This window comes from Ctenopharyngodon idella, chromosome 9 (genome assembly GCF_019924925.1).
Source record: "Ctenopharyngodon idella isolate HZGC_01 chromosome 9, HZGC01, whole genome shotgun sequence".
NCBI classification, from domain to species: domain Eukaryota; kingdom Metazoa; phylum Chordata; class Actinopteri; order Cypriniformes; family Xenocyprididae; genus Ctenopharyngodon; species Ctenopharyngodon idella.
The window spans coordinates 11,766,833-11,789,161 of NC_067228.1; the positions used below are offsets into that span (position 1 = coordinate 11,766,833).

A 22,329-nucleotide genomic window follows, 5' to 3' on the forward strand; every position below is an offset into this window, starting at 1 on the left:
AAAGACAAACCTGATGAAAGATACATTTAGTAAACTTTTATTTATTCCACACCAATATCTGATAAATAAGTGTCACACTCTGTAGCTGAAACCCTGTTATCCATAACACGTTTGCTTGCGTGATATCTTGGAACAAACATTAGCAACCATTTCATATCCATGTTGTGGCACTTCCTTCTCCTACAAAGCAACTGAAGTTCATTCCATGTTCTCTGATCTCATTTTCAGATGCTCCATACACTGCTGAGGTAAAGTTCATAGCACATTTCAGAAACTTTTGAAACACTTGTGAACAAGAACCTGAAGACAAACACATTTTTAAGAGGTCTCTGTGTGCAGTACAGTAACTCACCACCATAGAGCTACATGGAAAAACAGTCCAAGGACATACAAAAACACTAGACCTTGTTAAGTTATGTGCTTTGTGTACTTTACATTAGACGATCTTCTAAAGAGGAAAAACTAATTATTTCAGTGATGAACAAAGTTCATTTGCCAGGGGAGATCCTCAAATGGAACCGAAGATGAATTTCAGTAATTGTATGTTTTTCTTTGTCAGTTCACAACATCCCACAAGAGAGCGCAAGAAAGTGCTCGCAACACTTATCATGGAGTTGGTCAGTCTTTACAGTAAACTGAACAAGATTTTGTTTTCATCATATTAACATTTTCATGTACTGATGTAGTAACAAGTGATAAGAAACAAAGCTGAGCACATAGACTCAAAAGCTTACTAAAGACAATTAACACCAGACAGTTAATAGGCAACATTTTTTATATTAGCAAAGGATTGTAAATAGCTATTGCATGATAGCATGCATCCTTCATCTTTCATATTTTAATGACATCAAGAATAATAAATAATGATAAAATGATATAAAAATAAACAAAATGAAATTAATTGAGCACATAAATAGCAAATAAACAATCAGCTGTAAAATCTCTCCACATTTGCTTTCTTAAACGTATCTGATCTATTCATATGTGAAGCTCTAATGTCTGCCTTTGGCTTTCTTTAAATGATTGCATTTCATGCCCTTTAAAACAGGTCAGTTTAAGTAACAAGAATAAACGACAAAGAAATGATTCCAGGTTTTTACCACTGATGTGGTATTACTACTGATGTTTTACCGTTGTAGTTTGCTCCAGAGCACCTTACGGTATAAATTACAGTAAAGAATATTTTCGAAGCACCGATATCTGTATAAAAACATGTACACATGATGACCTGGTTCTAATGTGAGGAACTTAAAATAATCTAAAAAAGACAATATGCAAGTAAATGCAATTCCAATACTTAATGTATACAAAAATAAATTAATATAAAAATTAACATCCAGTAATATCAGTTATTATAAATCATGACAAATTAAGCTTGAAGCAACGTGTGTGTTCCTAAACTACATTCCAGTCATGTCACTGCATGTTCTCAATGGCCATTAATACTGAAAGAATTAGTGCCAATTAAAAGAACCACAGAAAGGCTCTGTTACTCCTGAGGTTGTAAAAACTACCAATGCTGATTTTTGTGACAACTTTTCATCTTTCAAAACTTCCTACTATGGAAACTAACCTGGCATATGTGATGAAAGACGAGCTGAATTACTGTAATCAGAATGTAATTCCAACACCGAAGACTTTTTCAAATACAAAGCGAATCAGGGCAGAAAATAGCCAAAGAGAGGAAGAAGAAAAGAGAAAAAGTCGCAATGAAATAGCTCTTCTATCTGTTCAAAAGACAATATCCTTTAGTCTTAGTGTGTGGGTCTGGGTTTGTTTATTCATTGATGAGTCCACAGATCTCACATCTCTATTCAGGGCTGATGAATAAACGGAGGGAAGAAGGGAGTTGACTTAAACAGGATGAATGCATGGAGGTCATGGTAAGGACAGGAAGTAAACTTGAAAAGTCTTCGTAAAAGATGACAGTAGCTCTTTCTTTCCCCTCAGCAAATGGAAAACACTGCATTGGAAAAAGACGTCTTCTTGTTGCCACACAGCTGTAATGGAAAGATGCGCTGACAGGTATCGAACTTGTCATTTTTTGTACCCTGTTGGAAGTGTAAAAAATTAGACACACCATGTTGCAAGGAATCCTGTCAGGAAAAATTAGTAAACATTTCAGCACCCTAAACATTATATTGCCAACATTCTTGCCGCCCAAAACATGAAGAAAGTTCATGACTAGGTAAACAAAAGTGACCCACCCTGAAATAGATCCATAAACTCTGACAACATTTCAATGAATGCCAGATGGCACAAGACACTGTTCACTGACTTTCCCAAGCATTCGGGCACAGATCTTTTGTATCTATTATAACCATGTCGCTCCATCTTTGTCAAACAGTTGGCACAGTAACTAATGTTACACCGCAACTTTCCAACTAGTCACTTGCACTTTCTCAAATGCATCACATGCTGCTGAAACCTAATCAGCACTGACCCATTAATTTCGACATTAAGCCAAACAGAATCACAACAGCTTATTAAGTCAAATTAAGAAGAAAAAACATGCATCTGAAGGAACATGACTCCATAACTTAAAAAAAAAATGAAGCAATACATATCATTGTAGCAGAAAAAGCAACAAAAGGCTGTTTAAAACAAACTTACGTGGTATGTTTTTCACTTGTTCCTGTGATGGTACTGCTGCTGCTGCTGCTGCTGTTGGTGGTGCTGTGGTTGGTGCTGGTGGTGTCGTCGTGGGCTTGGGACACCCCCTCTGACACCGTGGCCCGGTGAGGCAGAAGCCACTGGGTGATGATGTCCAGCACGAATAGGCTTAGCTACAAGAAACAGCATGGTTCAAAATGAAATGTAATTAAAATACTTTTAACTTACAGATAGAATCTAAAATAAATTAGTATGCATAATATATAGGAGACATATGCAGCAATGCATGAGAGTATTTGGTCATCAGGTAACAGGAGACAATGTGGTACTATTGAGTATGTGGCGTCCTCTACTGGATATAATGCAACATTGAAAACTGAAGAAGAAGCAGCTCTGACCGATCTGTGCAATGTGGTTCCTCCTCGCCTGATTCTTGGCTTGGATGACCTCCTTGATACGGTCCACCTCCTGCTGGTACTTCTTACGGTCTCTCATGGCACTTTCTTTGGCCTCTCTCAGAGCAGACTCCAGGATCTTCACACGCTCAGCAGTTGCACGCAGGCGCTTCTCCAGTTTGGGCAGCTCACATCTTAAGTCTGCATTATCACGTACCAGCTACAGATATATAAAGAAATTGCAGAAAATAGATAACTACAGTCAGAATTACTATTATATTATATTATAAAACAGTTAGTTCCTGTCCTTGATTCTGATTGGTCAATAGCTGTGTTTTATTCACGATAAAACACAGCTATGACCGCTTCACCCAACGGTTCTGTGTATCACTACACAACACCCTTAGCAACCACTCTTAGCAACGTAAACAATGTTTGTTCTTATTGATATTGTTCAATGAAGCTTACTGTATTATGTAAAACTAGAAGAGTATTGTGAGAAAGAGATTGAGTGAGTGAGTTTATTACCTGCATTCAGATTTAGCATTTCCTTCAGGTCAGTCCTATGTTCATAATAAAAAAAATCTATTTAAATGTCCGATGTATTATCTTGTCCTTTTAACATTTAAGGGGTTTTCCCGTGACTGACAGTTGCTAGTCAAAGCATTTGTCAGTTGCGTCTTGTTCCGTGTTCACAACAATTCAGTCTTTTCAATGTAAAAGTCTTCGCTACTGACTGACACACTCATAAAGACAGTCTTTGCCGCCATCTAATGGCGTAATAATGTAACTTCTGTTGCTGTTCACGGTCAGGGACTATTTTTTCCAGCGGAAGGAAGGCTTTTAGTGATTTTACTTCATGAAAGTTGCATTGATACATATTTTTGGCTTTAATATTTGTATTGTGTGGTAACCGTTTGATAAAAGCAATAAGGTACTCGAGGCTAGTGCTGTATCGTGAATAAGTCACGCGTTGTGCCTAACAACGCTCTTCAGCTATGACTTCTTCACGATACAGCACAGCCTCGAGTACCTTATTGCTTACTTATATATTATATTATTGCAAAAACCTGCTTGTGGACTTTAGTGAGCTGTTCCAGGTTGTTCTCCAGGAAAATTATTTTCTGTTTTTGTGCCAGACTTCCCCCAGATTCATCAGTGTCCAACTCCATACTCTACAAAACAGAAATGTATTTGAACCACAGGTGAATACAAATTTTAACTAATACTGATATCACCATACTTCCCCCAGTTGATTTAATCACAGTAAATTAAGAAAATGTTTTTTTATTGCAATTTTTCTGAAAGGTTATGTTTAAATATGCAAATAATACATTCTCAAATAAAATTTGCACTCATTTGCATACATCTCCAGAACAGAAATCTGAAAATTGGACAAAGCCAAGCAGAGTTTAGAATTCTTGTTTTATTTTTATTGACATACTAGAGCTAAAGGTTTTTACAGAGGTGATTTTGGATATCTCTTTTCATTACTCCATAAATAAAAAAAAATACTGTCATCATTTTGTCAATGTATTGTCAAAAACAACAGATTTCCATCATGTTTTAAAAATAAAATGTACAAATCAGGCAAATTATATATGAACAAACCCCTTTGCAAAAGCCTTTTGACTATAGATAGGAATAAAAGTGGAAAGTTTGGTGTAATTGAATGGAGATTTCTGGCTCAGTGCATGACAAAAAGCCTTTAAAGTTATGTATTATAATTGAAATCTACAGATGCTAGTAATCTCTAGATATAGAAAATCTATAGATAACATGTAAAAAATAAAAACTGGAATGTGTATTTGGATATTTTCTATCCACAAGTCTGAAAGAACACATGTTTTGGAAGCAAAATAGCCCAAAATGTCAAAATTGGCCAGTGCATAAAAAAACAACAAAAAAAAACAACAACAATGATTGCCTTAAGGTCTTTCCTTAACATTGTCTAGTTTTGCATCATTAAAAACAGTAGCAGGCAGCTGTCGGTGAGAGAATACTATATCACAAAGTCAAGATGAAAAAAGTAAACTCATAAATGAAGGGAAATTATTTGTTTTGGATACTCACTCGCCCAATGCGACTATTGATGTCCTGGATGAACAGCTTACGCAGGTTTTGGAGAGTCTGGAGCTCTTTGGCCTTGTGGAAGAGAGAAAAGCATGAACAGTGATCTAAAAAAACTACTACATATAAAAACAACAGCTATACATGTTCAAGGTGAACTACTCAGAGAGAGACTCAAAGACAAACTCAGGGAATGCTGGGTATTGAAATCTTACCACAGTCTCTTCCAGACCTTTGAGATCTTCTTTGGCTTGCTCCCTCTTTTCATTCAGCAAACTAATTAAAACAAAAGTGATAACAAATTTGATCAAAATGTATATTTATTAAATAGCACAGAGCTACAAATGCTTGCCTAACACTGCGGCGTGCTTCTGCCGGCCAGCATTAACGAGCTGACTAGCGCACTATTTGAAAAGACTCAAACGGACACAGGCAGATCGTGTGAAAGACTGGATTTTTTTCAGATCAGATAGGTAAGTGATTTCAAAACATTTCAGCCGTTTCTAATTTGATTTTTGGATGCTGTGAATGTTTAGCTAAAAAGACTACCACTCCAGTTTAGCGTTTATTATCTCTGCAGTTAAAAAGACAAAGGTGACAATTCTGGATATACTTTTGTTATTTTAATCATTTCTTTAATTTTAATTTATTTATTGATCACTCTGGGTTATCTAATTTAACTATTTGTGGCTTGCGTTTTGAATATATGTTCCCTGTGCACTTTAGGCATTTTGCACTTGTGACTTGATTATGACTATTTCTTTTTTTATTATTATTATTATTTTTATTTATTAGAACAGTATATTCTGTTCCAATTCAATTCTGTAAATTAATTTTTGATTGTTTTTTTGGTGCATCGATGTTAAAGCTTGCTCGCACAGGCAATTTAGCCGATTTAATTTGATTTGCAGACGGGTGAAATGCATATCTATCTGCAGTGTGGCCTTTCTGCAGTTATTTATATATATTTTTAGGTTTATTAATCCAAAACGTTGTGTATTTGTGCATTTTGGGGGAGGAGCAACGAAGGGAGGGATGTGTTGTTTGAGTTAATTTCAAATATCAACAGTGTTCCTCAGAAATCCCTTACTGCACCTTTAATCTCCCCTAAACAATATAAGCAGTCGACTCACACAAGCTTCTGCAATCTTTCGTCCTTCTTCTGATCCTCCTGTTTGAGCTTTTCATAGCCAGACAGGAGCTGCTTCTTTTCAAGCTGAAGAGCCTGGTTCACACTGACATCAGATAACAGGATTTTATTGAATAAATTGATGAGTATTAATTTTGACTAATGCCAGTCACAATCAGATGAATTGAAAAAAAAAAGCCTTTCACAAAAAATCCAAATTAATACTATCATATTAATAATATTTAACTATTGAAGTGACCATGATTAGTGAGATTAAGCTCTTACTCCTTAAGCTCATCCAAGATCCTCTGTTTCTCTTCAATCTCATCTCGCAGACGCGAGAGCTGTTTCTGATGAGCCTCTCTGTGGCTTTCCATCTGCTGTTCCAGGGCTTTCTACACGCAGATACACAGAGAATATACATATTTCAGCTCATATGAATATAAATGGCACTTATATGGCAGTGTCTGTGTGGATCTTCAAGGGTAATTTTGTGTAGAGTGTTATACATTTAACAATAGATTTCAATAATAGAAAATTTTCTTATTTTATGCAGCAAAATTGGCCTTTTATAGTATCTATATAGCTTAAAATATCCTTAAATACTTTCTTCTATCCTAGTTTAATATGCAGAAAGAACTGTAAGTAAGCCATTCATTGGTTGGTTCCTCAATGACATTGCTCTGCTTGTTTCCACCTGACAACTTTAAGTCAACCTATGGCATGAATTTAAAGGGATAGTTCACCCAAAAATGAAAATTCTGTCATCATTTACTCACCCTCAAGTTGTTCCAAACCTGTATGAATTTCTTTGTTCTGTTGAACACAAAAGAAGATATTTTGAAGAATGTGGGAAACTGAACAATTCTGGGGCACCATTGACTTCCATAGTATTTTTTTTCCTACTATGGAAGTCAATGGTGCCCCAAAGTGGCCTGGTTACAAACTTTCTTCAAAATATCTTCCTTTGTGTTCAGCAGAACAAAGAAATGTATAAAGGTTTGGAACAACTTGAGGGGGAGTAAATGATGACAGAATTTTCATTTTTGGGTGAACTATCCCTTTAAGTCTATCTGACAAATGTGTTTGTGTTCATCACCTTCATCTCCTCAGCGTCCTGCATCCTGCTCATGTGTTCCTTTTCCTTATCCATGACTGACACCTCATGCATCTTTTCTGTATGAAATAAAAACAAATAAAAACAGTTAGATTCTTTCAAACATACAATGAAATCACTGTCAAAGAAACATGTTGTGCTTGTTCTAGATCAAAATGAGAAAATATTATTTTGTAAAACAATGCAATGTAGTTCGTGTACACCTTGTGCGTGTAGTTTAGCGAGCTCCTCCATTAGTGAGTCGTGGCTTTCCTCTAGCTGTCTCTTCTTCTGTTCCATGTTCTGCATGTAGTCTGTGAGGGATTTGATCTTTGCCTGATGCTAGGTGCATTAAAAGCAAGCACACACTCAGAAATGACAAACATACCAACATCTGGTCCTCCTGATAAACCATAAAGACTCCTGACGGTTACATTTGTTTTCAGAATAAATGTTTAAAGCAATAATAATGCATCCTTTAAAACCTTCTAAACCTTTAAAACCATCCAAAGGGACATTATGAAAGGGAAGAATCACCCATACAGGGCTCTAGAATCACCACTAGAGGGAGCCATGTATACCTGAGAGATCAGGAGCTGGCAGGAAGCTAGCTCCTTCTCGTTGGCCTGCATTTTGCGCACTGTGTCTGTCTGTGTGCTCTCAAGCTGTTTACTGCGGTTGACCAGAGACTTCACTTCTGACTTCATTTTACTGATGAAGAGCCGTGCCATGGTGAATTCCTCCTCCATTCCTCCGTTCATCTCTGTCATCTGAATAAAAAGAGAGAAACCAAACAAACAGCGTAGATCTCAGTCTATTTCCATTCATTTAGTATTTGAATTAGCTTTGTCATGAAAAGAGACAGTAAGACTTTTACATTGTTACATTGTTCTTTTGAACTTTCTATGCATCAAATAATCCTAAAAATATCATGGTATTTATTAAATTAATTGAATTAAATATTGTTCAAATAAAGGCAGCTTTGGTGAGCATAAGAGACTTCTTTAAAAAAAAACAAAAAAAAACTTTTGAACAATAGTGTATATATACAGCGTATATTTTAAACGCTTTATGTAAATATCCACATATATACACATATGTTTGGTGTATTGTATGTGTTTGTAAGGTGTGTATTCTTGACAATGATGAAAATTGAGGAGCAATTTACAAAAAAATATATAAAAAAGGAAGTATAATGCACTCAGAATACTAAAAATACATATTTTTGTAAGTAAATAAGCCCATTATTCTTGGGCTTTTGTGTTGTGCAGTTAAACTTTCTTTATGAAGGTGTGTATTCTTACCTTGTGGTCATTCAAGGCAATAACACTGCCAATCTCACTGAGGTCCCGGAGCAATAAACCGAGGATCTCTGCTGATCTCTTTTTGTGATGTCCACTGAGTTCCTGCAGGGCAGACAGATCCCTCTCCACACCAGCCAGAGCGGCCTAGAGGACAATAACAGGAAAAAATCAATGCATTCTTTAGTCATATGAGCTTTTCCTGATATCTCTTTCTATTCTCTTCATTGTACTTACACTCTTTTGTACAAGCTCCTCTGAGAGCTGTTGGTTTGTTTTGCCTCTCTCCTCCACCTCATGGCTTTTCTGGTCATAGTTCACCGCTAGCTCCTCTAAGGCCTGGAGCACCTCCTTCACCTCCTCTTTTGCTGCCTCGTTCTCATGCTGCAAACGGCTCAGATCATCCTGGATCTTCTCATAGTCACGCCGTGTGGATGCCAGTAACTGTGTGGGTGCAGAATGGGGAAGTCACACACTTATGTTAGTTGGAGGACTGTTGAATTCCTGCTTCTTTGTGGATGTCATTAGTATATACACTTCCATTAAAATGTTTGGAGTCAGAAATATATTTTTTTTAATTAAAGAGTTAGTTCACCCAAAAATGAAAATTCTGTCATTAATTACTTGCCCTCATGTCGTTCCACACCCGTAAGACCTTCGTTCATCTTCAGAACACAAATTAAGATATTTTTGATGAAATCCGAGAGGTATATGACTCATCCATAGACAGCAATTTAACAACCACTTTCAAGGTCCAGAAAGGTACTAAAGACATTGTTAAAAAAGTCAACATGACTGCAGTGGTTCAACCTTAATTAACTGATGAGAATACTTTTTCTGCGCAAAAACAAAACAAAAGTAAGTACTTTATTTAACAATATCTTCTCTTCTGTGTTGTTCTCATATGTTGTTTACGTTCAGCACTTCTAGGTTCTACGTTAGAATGCTGACTCATTATTGGTTGGCTCCTGCGTCAGCATCACACGTATGCGTCGTGCTGCTCATGTGATCAGCTTTGGCCAATACTGAGCCGGCATTCGGACATAAAAACGGAAGTCTTCACTGTGCTTTCTGTGTCACCTTCGTAAGGATAATGACAGGGAGAAGAGATTGTTGAATAAAGTCATTATTTTTTTGTTTTTGCGCACAAAAAGTATTCTCGTCGCTTCATAAAATTAAGGTTGAACCACTGCAGTCATGCTGACGGTTTTAACGATGTCTTTAGTACCTTTCTGGACCTTGGAAGTGGTGATTATATTGCTGTCCATGGACGAGTCATATACCTCTCGGATTTTATCAAAAATATCTTAATTTGTGTTCCGAAGATGAACAAAAGTCTTTCAGGTGTGGAACGACATGAGGGTGAGTAATTAATGACATAATTTTCATTTTTGGGTGAACTAACCCTTTAAAACTTTTATTCAGCAAGGATACATTAAACTGGTCAAAAGTGAAAGTAATGATTTTACATTGTTACAAAAGTTTCTATTTTAAATAAACGCTATTCTATTGAACTTTCTATTCATCGTAGAATCCAGAAAAAATGTGTCATGGTTTCCACAAAAATATTAAGCAGCACAACCGTTTTCAACATTTAGAATAATAAGAATTGTTTCTTCAGAAACATCACAAATCAGCTTATTAGAATGATTTCTGAAGGATCATGTGACACTGAAGACTGGAGTAATGATGCTGAAAATTCAGCTCTGCATTATTTCCTCACATGGAAGTAAAAGGTATCAGTTAACAGTTCATAAGAAGAACATATGTGGTCACTGTAATGCTGTTCAGTAAGATTTCATTAAAATAAACAGCAAAACTGATACAGATGCAGAAATATGGTAATACAAAGGTATGTCCAAGTGTTTCAAAAGAGGAGAAGAGAGATACTGCAGAACTGTTTCCATGGGAACATTTATATTTAAATGTTTTTCATTTCCACCTGTATAATTAGTAGCAATTTTGCTTTGCTGCCGCATGAGAGATACTCTTTGCACCTGATGGTATAGGCAGTGAGATGATAGAGCTCAACAGGAAACATAAATTATTTTAAACTAATAATTACCTCAAGCACTTGTTTGGATAAACATATTCCATCGCCTATGCATGTTTAATAAGGTAAAGCTGTTCCATGGCTCTTTCTAGTTTCAATTTCAGATCCATTTTAGGCAAAGCATCATGGGAAGACATATGTGACATCATAAATTGTAGAGGGCATGAGTGTTCAGCTTTATATTGCCACTATTGAGCTGAGCTCACCTCATCCTGATCCACCATCTGCTGCTTCAGGTTCTCTGCCAGCTGACTGTGCTGGTTGATCTCATCATCCTGTGGTGAAAGAGGGAAAGAGAGAGGAAGGACTGAATTGTGAGGCTTGCACTTCCTGATGCACATTTCTAACAGCGTGTGAGAGGTATTTATCACCTTGTCGTCTAGCTGCTGATATAGGTCATTGATCAGCTCCTCATACTGGGTTTTCTCTGAATCAGAAAGAGGCTCAGGGGGCGGAGCTGAAGTGTCAATTATGGGAGCGACTTCTGAATTCTTTGATTCTTTATTGCTGTGCTGCTCATCAACAGGTACAGTCTCACCTGAAGACAAAGAAGTGAATATGTCAGTCCGACACAAATGCAGCAGTAAAAAAGTACCCTTTTATTAATTTTCATAAGGCTTTGGATAAAAAAATTAAATATAATAAAATAAAATAGGACTGGTTCCTTAACTAATAAAAAGAAAAAGGCATTCAGGAAACAGTCCTGGAAACCTGATGATAAGAAACACTGACTTGACATAAACACTGACTGGCATAAAATAAAATAATAATAAAAAAAATAAATAAATAAATAAATTAATTAATTAAAATAAAATAAAATAAAATAAAATAAAATAAAATAAAATAGCACTGGTTCCTTAAAGGGATAGTTCACCCAAAAATGAAAATTCTGTCATCATTTATTCACCCTCAAGTTGTTTCAAACCTGTATAAATTTCTTTGTTCTGCTGAGCACAAAGGAAGATATTTTGAAGAATGTGGGGAACTGAACAGTTCTGGGGCACCATTGACTTCCATAGTAGATTTTTTTCCTACTATGGAAGTCAATGGTGCCACAAAGTGGCCTGGTTACAAACTTTCTTCAAAATATTTTCCTTCGTGTTCAGCAGAACAAAGAAATTTATACAGGTTTGGAACAACCTGAGGGGGAGTAAATGATGACAGAATTTTCATTTTTGGGTGAACTATCCCTTTAACTAATAAAAAGAAAAAGGCATTCAGGAAACAGTCCTGGAAACCTGATGATAAGAAACACTGACTTGACATAAACACTGACTGGAATAAAATAAAAAAATAAAATAAAATAAATAAATAAATAAATAATAAAATAAAATAAAATAAAATAAAATTTTAAATAAAATAGCACTGGTTCCTTAACTAATAAAAAGAACAAGGCATTCAGGAAACAGCCCTGCAAACCTGATGATAAGAAACACTGACTGGATATAAATGAAAGAACAGCTGCTCAAAGAGTCAGAGAGCGACAGTTATTCTCTAGGCTTTATAAATCTGAGATGAGAGAGAAATCTTCAACTCAGCTCTGTGTTTTATTGTGGAGTAGAGGTGGAGGGAGCTGATAACACTGACAAAGAAATAAAAACCTATTCATGTGGATGCATGAGAGAGAAAGTGAAACTGAGAGAATGATAAAAACATCTCAGGATTCATAGAAGGAGAAATAAAGTAAAGACTGAGGTCTGAAGCTGAATATGCAACTGAAAATGAATATATTCAGCTATATACATTAGTGCTTTGTAGCAAACATGCATTCACTTTATGACAGGCCTTCTGTTTAGAGTCATTATGTGTTTCCCCTCCACAGTCTGAATAATTAGTGCTAATTGGTATTTATCATGGTCAATTATTGTGGGTTCTTGTCATCAGTACACACATGGTTAACATGAAGGCCAATCTGTGTCAAGTTTCCATCAATATAACAATATATTTACATATACTATTGAATAACTTCATTTTCTCTTTGGAAACATCATTATTCTACTCAAAAACAAAAACTGGCTTTAACCTTAATAAGTCTTAAACAAACAGAGGAGGAAGAAATAACTGGCTCCTCTCATCGTAGGGGTCAATTTCAGAACTCAAATCGGGAAAACAAAGCTTTTGTTAGGACAATTACATCAAAAATCAACTGGCCTCTGCAGAAAACCAAATAATATGCATCTTCTCAACCATTACAGTATTTTCAAAGCAACCACTTCAAATGTCAAGCATCATTCCAGTGAAATGTTTCTCAGTGTCCTGATAAACAATAATATATAATAATAAAACTATTAAACGTTGAACTCATATAAACATTGAACTTTCTAATCAGTTAAATATTTTTCAGTCTGTAACAGCAAATTGGTGTTTTATCATTTGCAGCGGCTGTGTGTGTTCTCTGTCTTCTCTCTTTACCTTTTCGCCATCGTTTGAGCTCATTTTCTAGCCGCTGGATGATGATTTTCAGACCTCTGGTCTTCTCTTTCTCTTTCTCATATTTCTTCTTCCATTCCTCAGCTGTGAGCTCCATGTTCACAGAAACTGTGTTTTTGATGGTTTTGGCTCTGTGTGAAAGAGTACGGTTGAAATTATTTGCATATGCACATATTTGTTGCAAATTTACCGCAGCGCTGAATTTCAGACTTTATTAATTTTAGGAGAAATATTCTAAAATGGCTTCACCTCTGACCGAACATGAGAGTGGATTTGGTCTCAGCCTCATTAAATACAGAGGGAGAGCAGCAGATGACGATGGTGGTTCTGCAGTTCCCACCCAAAGAGTCCTGAAGGATCCTGGTCATTTTACTATCTCTGTAGGGCACATGGGTTTTCTGTAATGAGAAAGATAGGGCAAGACAATAAATAATATATAAAGCAAACTTATTGCTTTGTACTGTGTGAAGTGAACACATGGCCTAGATTATATACAGAAGATGATTAGCATTTCAGAGAAAAGAGAGGAAGTGGAAGAAAAAAACATCTGGGTAGATGAGACCGGTTGAGCACTTACGGTTCCTTCAGCCAGGGCTGAGATGACGTTCCCCAGAGCAGAGAGAGACTTATTGATATTTTTAGCCTCGTCCAACACAGATCCTTCTGCTCCAGTTTTACTGACCTGTGAGAGACAGAGAGAGACACAGAGAGGTGAAGAGAGAGTGTGGAGATATTATATCATTCTCAAATCTATTTTGTAGATTTATTATGACTCTGTCAGGGTTTCTGAACTATAATTCCACAAACCATAATTACTGATAATATATAGTGGAATACAAAAGACTTTCAGGATTTAAAAAAAAACAAAACAATAATATTATATATATATATATATATATATACTTGTAGATAAAGATACTAGATTTTGCGAAACAAAAACAAAGACAAAAACCGAAAGAACCAATAAATCAATAAAAACATGCCTTTTCACTTCCTGCAAGATCCACCAGGTACAGTTTTCCACTCAATTTCTTCTCTGTCTCCACATTCTCCTGCTTAATATTAATGAGGAAAATGCTGTGACTGCGGGAGCTGTGCTCATTCATGTCTGTAACACAATGTAACATCAGAGGACCGTGTGTTAGGGTAAAAACAGTGTAACACAAGATAACAGCACTGTATATTAGTTATGTTTGATTCAGAATGTGATGTATTATATCAGGGAAATGAGGTTAAATAGTGACTCACTTGTGACAGCCACATGACGATTGGATTTACCCTCGTCGATCACATCCATGACATCCTCTGGACTGGACACAAAACGCTCTGTGCAACCCTGGCAATGGAACAGCATCAAAAGACACATCAAAGAAGTGCTTGCTTCATACCTGTGACTGAAAAACACTGTATTGTGCATCTGTCCTACCTTGACAAAGGGCACCCGGTTCTTATCCTCATGTACAGCCAGGTTGGTTTTGGAAACTTTAGGATTAGACAACAAAAATTAAATTTATACCATGAAAGAAAGAAAAAAAAATTAATATTATTTTTTAAAAGCATCAAGAGAGTGATTGTTTTTATCTCACCATCAAGCAAGTCTCTGATTTTGTCCAGGTAGATTTCAAAATAAGAGACCTGTGATAAATGGGTGGCCGTTAATTGTTTTGAAAAAATAAAGAATTATGCAACAAAATATTAATACATTTAAAAAGTGACTTTGTACTTTGAAACTAATTGATTTAGTTCTATATTAATGGTCATGATATCAAACAGTCCAATACTTTATTAACATACTATAACTGAATATACTGTATATCAATTAATATCAGAGATACATTCTAATATATCATTTTTCTAGACATTTAAGCTTAATTTATTTTTTTCTATTTATTAATATGTGTGTATTATTAAAAACAATATAACAGTTGATGGTTTCACATGTGAACATACACAAGCAGATTTAATTTCCGCTCCTAATGGACCTTTTTTCACATTTCCAGGGTTCTCAGAAGTGAAAGTTGTCATAGTTGGGTAAACTTCTATAGTGGTGAATGGAAATTACAACAAATATAATTTATGCACTCCCATTTGATCCAATTGCTAGCAAATGAAAAATAATTATGATAGCATTTCTATGACTTTTTAAAAGAGGAAAAAAAAAATATAGAGACCGTCACTCATTTGCCATCACTCTCTCAGCCGTTGTGTTAGAAACGCTCACACAGCAGCGTTAACTACTTTTCTGAAATGTAATGCCAAAGTAATATAACAAAGTATAGTCTTTTAACTGTACATTCAATTTTGTGAAATATAAAGTGAAAATATAATAAAAAATGTTAACCGTGGAAATGCGTCATCACAGCGTGTGAAAAGGGTCCATACCTTGATATGGAACTCCAGGTTCTCATCCATAGAGTAGATGTGGTCAAAGATGTCCTGGGCGATGCGAGGGATGATGCCCATCAGCTGGGGGTTATGAAGCTGGCCCTGTGTGCATGTTGTAGAGGACAATTAAAGCAAATATTGGCACTTTATTTCTGCCAGCTGGTGTAACTTATGTACTGTAATAACTAATCTGCATTGTAGTATTTCTGTCTCCATCTTCTGTACTATATGTGTGTAATGTGATTTTTAAGGATATCAGTATTCCCTCTGAGGGATGTATGAGGACATCCTGTTTGGCATGCTAATTTGCACCTTTCAGTGGTTAAAAAGTGATTCATTTTCAGAAACATTTTTCAAATAACAGAATTTATTGACTTTATATTCAAAACGCTTGCTGAAAGCGCAGGCTGTTTCCAGGGCAACGCCTGCAGTCAAGTGGCATTTTTCAGCTGTTGCAGCAGTTTGGCATTTCAGTCATTTCATGAAAGATGCTGAGAGATATTCATCTAGAGAATTTTGTGATTGAGCACAGTGACTTTCTCACCGTACATGTGCTGAAAGGTTATTTAATTATTGAACTATAAAAATGTGTGAACTTGATACAAATTGTTATATGATATAATAGTTTTCTGCCTTACCTCCATAGTGTGAGTCTTTCCAGATGAGGTTTGGCCATAAGCAAAGATGGTCCCATTATAGCCACCCAGCACATCTAAAATACAAGATTCATGTTTCAACTTTCAAACATTTTCATTTCTTTCCAGGTTTGTATAATTTAACCTTTACTTGTTCATGTAACTATACATATATACAACCTTTAACAATCTGTTTGGCACAGGCATCATATACTTGTTCTTGTGTCGTGTTCGGAGGAAGGACTCGGTCAAAGATATAAGGCTTGCCCTAAAAAGACAAACAGATTAGACTCAAGATACGAGTAATGAACAGCTCTTAATAAGTAAAATGGTTCAAAAGGTATCTCTGATAGAAAATATCATTAATATTTAGTTTTAAACTTTACCTAACAATAAAAGATGCCAAACTTGTAGATGAAATGTATTGTAAGTGTTTGTGAATGTGAATGAGTAAATCAGACCTCCTTATTTTGCTGAAATTGACAATTGCTCCAAATGTTTCATAACAACACACATGGAGGAACGAAGAATAGATACTAGGGCTACATTCACACATTCAGTGTTTACGAATACTAACTCTATTAAACAACTAAATGCTAAATGATAAAAGCTGGATGTTTATCAGTGAGATTTAAATTGGAAAAGTCTCTTATATTTCTATTATTTTAGCCAAATACAGATAAATAAGTTTGATTTCATTATATATCATATTCATTTGTGAATTATTCTATTATTGCAACAAGAGGTCAGTCTCATAAATGGACCAAGCGCTTCTTTCCTTTGCTGACGCTGCACAGATTCTACTAACGGCTATTTATGAAGATCCCCAGAGGATTTCAGTGGTATACATTGTTAAAGAGAAAAATAAGAGGGACCTTGTGATGAATACAGCCCATCCCCCAACTGCCAGTCAATCTTATTGAGCCCCAACAAATCCCTCGCTTTTGTTTTGATTCTCTGAGCTGAAGCCTGAACCTGCTGCTAAGATCTGGAGACTTTGAAACTGCTGTGCAATGAGAAATAATAACTATGTGCAGTGGAATATTTTTAACAATTATGAAAACTATTGCCCGGTTTCACAGGCAAGGCTTAAACCTAATCCCAGACTAAAATGCATGTTTTAGCTGTTTTAACTGAAAGCAACTTGCACTGACATATCTTTAAATATGTCAGTGCCATTGTTTTGTCTCAAGATGCACATCAGTAATGTTTTTTTTCAAGAACTGTTTATAAAAGCTACTTAAATGTCCTAATTAAACTAAGGCCTAATCCTGGCTTAATCTAAGCCTTGTCTGTGAAACCGGGCCTATAAGTTACTAATGCTAAGCTAGGAAAAGTGTTGGAAATTTGTTTGCAAACAGTCATTACTACAAAAGCTTTTGCAATTCTGTTCGAATTGTAGCACAGAAATACTTTCTCCTATACAGTTTTTGATTGTTACTCTGCCATTCTTTTTTTTCATACATATTTTTGTGTATTTACATGTATCATATCTTTAATTTACCTCTAAAATTGTTACAATTTTGTATTATATTTCTGCTTTTTAGTTTTTAAAGATAATCTATCATTTTTGTTTAAACACTATGGTTGAACTTTTGTTTAGACAAAAACATTTAAATAAGTAATAGTTAGCTGGATAGTTATTTTAGGATGTTTCTGTCTTTTACTGTACATATAGTACAAAATCAGCTAACCAAGATACAATATTTACCATTAGCATTCTGGGTCCCACTTTATTTTAAGTGCCTTTAACTACCAACATTTAAATAATTCATTTGATACAATGCATTCATTGTGTATGTACACATTACATTATACAAACATGCCTGCATGTAATTACAGCTGTAATTATTAACTTCTGTAATTACATCTATAATTAACTGTTGACTCTTCCCTTACACCTTAACCTACCCTTAAACCTAATCATACCACCAAACCTGTCCTAACCTCGCCCGTATCCCACCTCAATAGCAGCAATAAAACATGATCACAAAAGAAAGGGAGGGAGGGAGAGACCTGAGACCCACACAGTTCCAGATCTATTCTATGCCTTACTTTCACATCAATAAGTCTAAAATACGGACCAGGTGACCTAAAACAGATTAAATTAAATATCCGAAATATCCCTGGCATGCATTTGCCCTGTTGATTATCTGTGTAAGACATCACATGCAGACACCAGTACTGCAGCGTTCACACAGACACATGATTTCTCTGTCTGCCTGTTTGATTAAGCAGGTAGGGGTCAAGCAACCCCACTGAGACACAAATGAGAGCTGTTGCTCAAACCCAGACCGTCACCACGGAAACTACATCTCACCCGGAAAGAAATGCACTGATTGGCTGACAGTCAGCACCTGTCTCCTGGCCAATAGTGGAGGAGAATAACATGATTGCTAGGAAGGAGTGATGACAATAATCTCTTCCTTCCATCTCTCTCCTTTCTTTTAGCAATCTTTTCTGTGACAAATACTCTTATGCAAATGTAATTAGTTTCTGTAATATTAAAAATAATTATAATAAAAATAATTATTAATGGAAAACTGTGGTCAAAATGCAGATATGCTTTTAAAAGTATCATATATTTAGTTAATAGCAAATATCTCAGATGAAACTTTGTAAAAGTAGACAAAGACATGTACACTAAATCTTGCATATGATTTTCATCCATGTGCCGCAGTCTGAACAATATCCTTTAGAAACACAAACACAGGCTGTATATAAAAGCACGTGTTTAGGACAATGCATTCTTTAAGTCAATAATTTATGCACTATCTGGGGACCATCAAGGCTTTTCCAAGAGCGCTCAGTATTTTACCAGCTTCAATCAAAAACCTATATTGTCTACTTCCTGAAGAAATGCTTGAAAGGATAATGCATCTTTTCCTGTCCATTTCAGATGAGTTCGTAGAATAGAATTAGCTGACTACATGCAGTATTCAAATCAACTATGCGCATCACAAATACATCTAATAATGCAGTAAATGTGTTTCCAGGTGGTGCATAAGGTGATGTCAATAAGAAATACAGGCAACTAAAATGGTTTATACAAGCAACATGAATGTGACTATGCGCGTGTCAAACAAGATTGTCCCAATCCTCTGTGGACTTGCTTAAATATTCCACTAAATCAGCCTAAGCGCTCCCTGCCAGCCCTGGCCCCTCAAATGGCACCTCTGTCACTACGGCAACGTAAATTAGTTGCAGGAGCCCTGGGCCTCTTTGTGGCCTTGCACATATAATAAGACGTTTCCACCCTTATTAAACACTGCTGACCAGACAACCCTCATAAAGCAAAAACATCAAATCCAGCCTGTTATTGACATGTTGCAAATGATTAGCGATTTCTCACTGTCACAAACTGTCCTATAAATCTCCCTGCAGTCATTTAAGGAGTTTATACACAAACCATTTAATCTCTTTACTCACTTTTGTTTATTTTTTAAATAACTAATAAATATTTAAAGAAATAATTATATTATAAGATAAATTATTTTCTTAATTAACATATTTAACTTTTTATGGAATATTGATGTAAGGCTATCTTTAAAATTTTTGCTAAGTTGCTGAATTTATTGTTGAATTAGTGAGTAAAAAACAATATATATTAATAACAAATAATAATATTATGCCACTGATTATAAAACTATAATAATTTTACTAATTATTATAAATACTCAATTATTTTTCACATTTTAAGTCCATATTATATGAATACATTTTAATCAATAATATTAAAATTTAATTAAAATTGAATTTCAAGGTGCATAAGTTGATATATTCAAGATTCTTAAATGACCAAATATTCTTTTGCATAATATAAAGTTTTCTTGCAAAATAAGTTTCATAAATTAAATACAGACAGATAGATAGATAGATAGATAGATATTCATTTCATTTTATTTCTAGCTCATCAGAGCTATTGGGGGAGGAGGTGTGAAATTCGCCCTTCCCCCACAGATGAATTTGATTTTATTGACCGTTTCCAATCTGTTGCGTTAAAGCTAAGATTAGTCTTTCTGTGACACCACACAAACAGATTCACTACTAAACAACAGTCACTAATGAGATGCAGGTAGTTTAACGTTGACAGTAATAAATGTACATATATTAACCAGATCTCTATTCAAAATCACACTTGTATCCTAAAGCTGAATGTCTGGCATTAGGACCATCCGGCTGCGCAGAGCCTGCAGGGCACCATTAAAGAGAATTTACATTAGAAGCAGAAGTCTAATACCTGCTACGCTCGATTTTGTGGGCAGATTAGGCATGGTAATGCTGATTACCATTTCAATGGGTCGGATAATATGGGCTATTGTGTTTGCACAAGGGATTTCTGGAGGTTTACTGTAAAACATAAAAACCATCAGTATCTTACTGTGTTGACACTCCAGCTTATTTATAGCATGTCACACACCCACACAAACACAGTCCTTCAGACTCTGCATTCCAGGTATCAAATGCTCTTTAATTTAATCCCACTACCAAAATGTGTTATTAAAAGATAAATGAAGGCTCTGACCCATAATAAGGATGTATCTTCCGAAGTAACCACAAACACTTCCAACCCTAAAAGTAAAAGCCTTGCACATGGCCGACAAGCACTCTACATCTGCATTCATAAATTCATTCAGCAAGAATTTTTTCAAGTGTGAAATTGAATTAGACAAATGAAATTACATGAAATGTGAGAAATGACTTGCCATTCTAAATTATTATTACAAAAACCTGGCACAACTGGTGGCCATTAAGAAAATGATGATATTAAAGTACTAAACAAAGTTATTGTGGTGAGACATGAAAACAATGAGTGTGAGAATATTTTTTTGAATTATGTCCGCCAAAATAAAATTTCAATATTACTGCTCTCTCTCTCTCTATATATATATAACTATATAATTAAGATAAATTGAAATTGAAATGTTGAATTGTGATTTCTGGACAATGTTTTTTTATCATTAATGCCAGGTTCTTGGCAAATTGCCACATGTATTTTATATAATGTGCAATTTATTAAATATAATATTTGTTATATTTGTTAATAATGTTTGACATTTTTGTACATTACCTTTAAAATGGTTTGTTTTGTGTTTCATAATGTAACTTTATTACCTTTTAAATTTTGCTGAAAAGCATCTAGAAGGTTATTTAATATCCGGTTCAGTTGTGACAACATACCCCATACTGTCCTGTATATTTTTGGGCAATTAAATGAATGTTCAATAGATCTATGTAGCCAATCCTATAATGTTTATGATTAAAACTATAAAATTAAAAACAAATTCGCTTAAGTAAAACAAAAGAAAGCATGTTCGATGCTATAATGCTTACTGCAATATAAATAATAATTATTCAAATAAAAAAGATTTTGCTTGGCAAATTATATTTTTGACTGTCTAAAGAAAAGAAAAGAAAAGAAAAGAAAAAAAAAAACGTTGTACGAGCAAGTCCTGACTTCCAGCCATCGGAGTATGATTCACCCAGACAGATATGAAATGATCACATTAATGAGTCACAATAGAGTGATAGGCTATATTTATCTAAAGTTACATCATATATAACTACCTATTGCACAAATAAAGAAAATGAGATCGTCAGAAAAAGATTTAGGGACTTTCTGTCCGTCTTAATAACATCTGTAGAGTCTAAAGCCATCTTACCGCTATCACCACGGTGTCTTCTCCTTTGAATTTCGGTATGTATTTGTCACCTCTGGTGATTTCCGACTCGTTAAGTGGCCTGAATCGGCACATCACCTTCACACAACATTCAGCTGCATCCACCATCGTGTATGATACCGATTTTATCAAACGAAACTTTCTCTCCGGTCAGCAGATCTGGTCGTCCACCCAGCAGTCTGCAGAGGAATGCATCAATCAAACAATCAAAATGTCTCGATGCTTGGCAGCCGTTCAGCCCGTACGGTCCATTCCCATTGGCTGGGAGAAACAAGCTTTGAAACTGAAAACAATCTCAGATAAAATATACAACTCCTGGACACCGTTTTAAATATAGCGTAACATATCATATAATCACTTAACAACAATGTTATTGTCGTTAGTGGTGGCTGTTAGGAGCTAAAGCCGAGAGCACCTTGAGCGTTCGAAGAGCATCAGCACTGGACAGTTCCACCTTCTGCGGCTCCACGCGCTCTGACTGACGGCGGACCGTGTGACTGGCCGCTCCTTCCACACGCGCTTCGATCTGCTGTACAACAGC

General features: G+C 35.5%; 1 protein-coding gene across 1 annotated transcript; it reads right to left on the reverse strand.

Annotated features, from left to right (window-relative positions):
• Window positions 1–21: 21 nt before the first annotated feature.
• Window positions 22–22,302, reverse strand: kif5c (kinesin family member 5C). Its single transcript, XM_051905282.1, has 27 exons — window positions 22,204–22,302; window positions 21,771–21,967; window positions 16,288–16,375; window positions 16,111–16,184; window positions 15,470–15,574; window positions 14,674–14,722; window positions 14,514–14,569; window positions 14,336–14,423; window positions 14,071–14,195; window positions 13,665–13,769; window positions 13,337–13,485; window positions 13,070–13,218; window positions 11,029–11,195; window positions 10,864–10,932; window positions 8,842–9,048; window positions 8,608–8,751; window positions 7,885–8,073; window positions 7,528–7,645; window positions 7,307–7,383; window positions 6,493–6,602; window positions 6,212–6,313; window positions 5,294–5,354; window positions 5,082–5,153; window positions 4,079–4,183; window positions 3,012–3,228; window positions 2,614–2,786; window positions 22–2,051 (listed from the first exon to the last, which is right to left on the reverse strand). The coding sequence occupies exons 2-26, from the start codon at window positions 21,894–21,896 to the stop codon at window positions 2,626–2,628; spliced, it is 2,913 nt and encodes a 970-aa protein (XP_051761242.1). The 5' UTR covers window positions 21,897–21,967; window positions 22,204–22,302; the 3' UTR covers window positions 22–2,051; window positions 2,614–2,625.
• Between the last annotated feature and the right edge of the window lie 27 nt (window positions 22,303–22,329).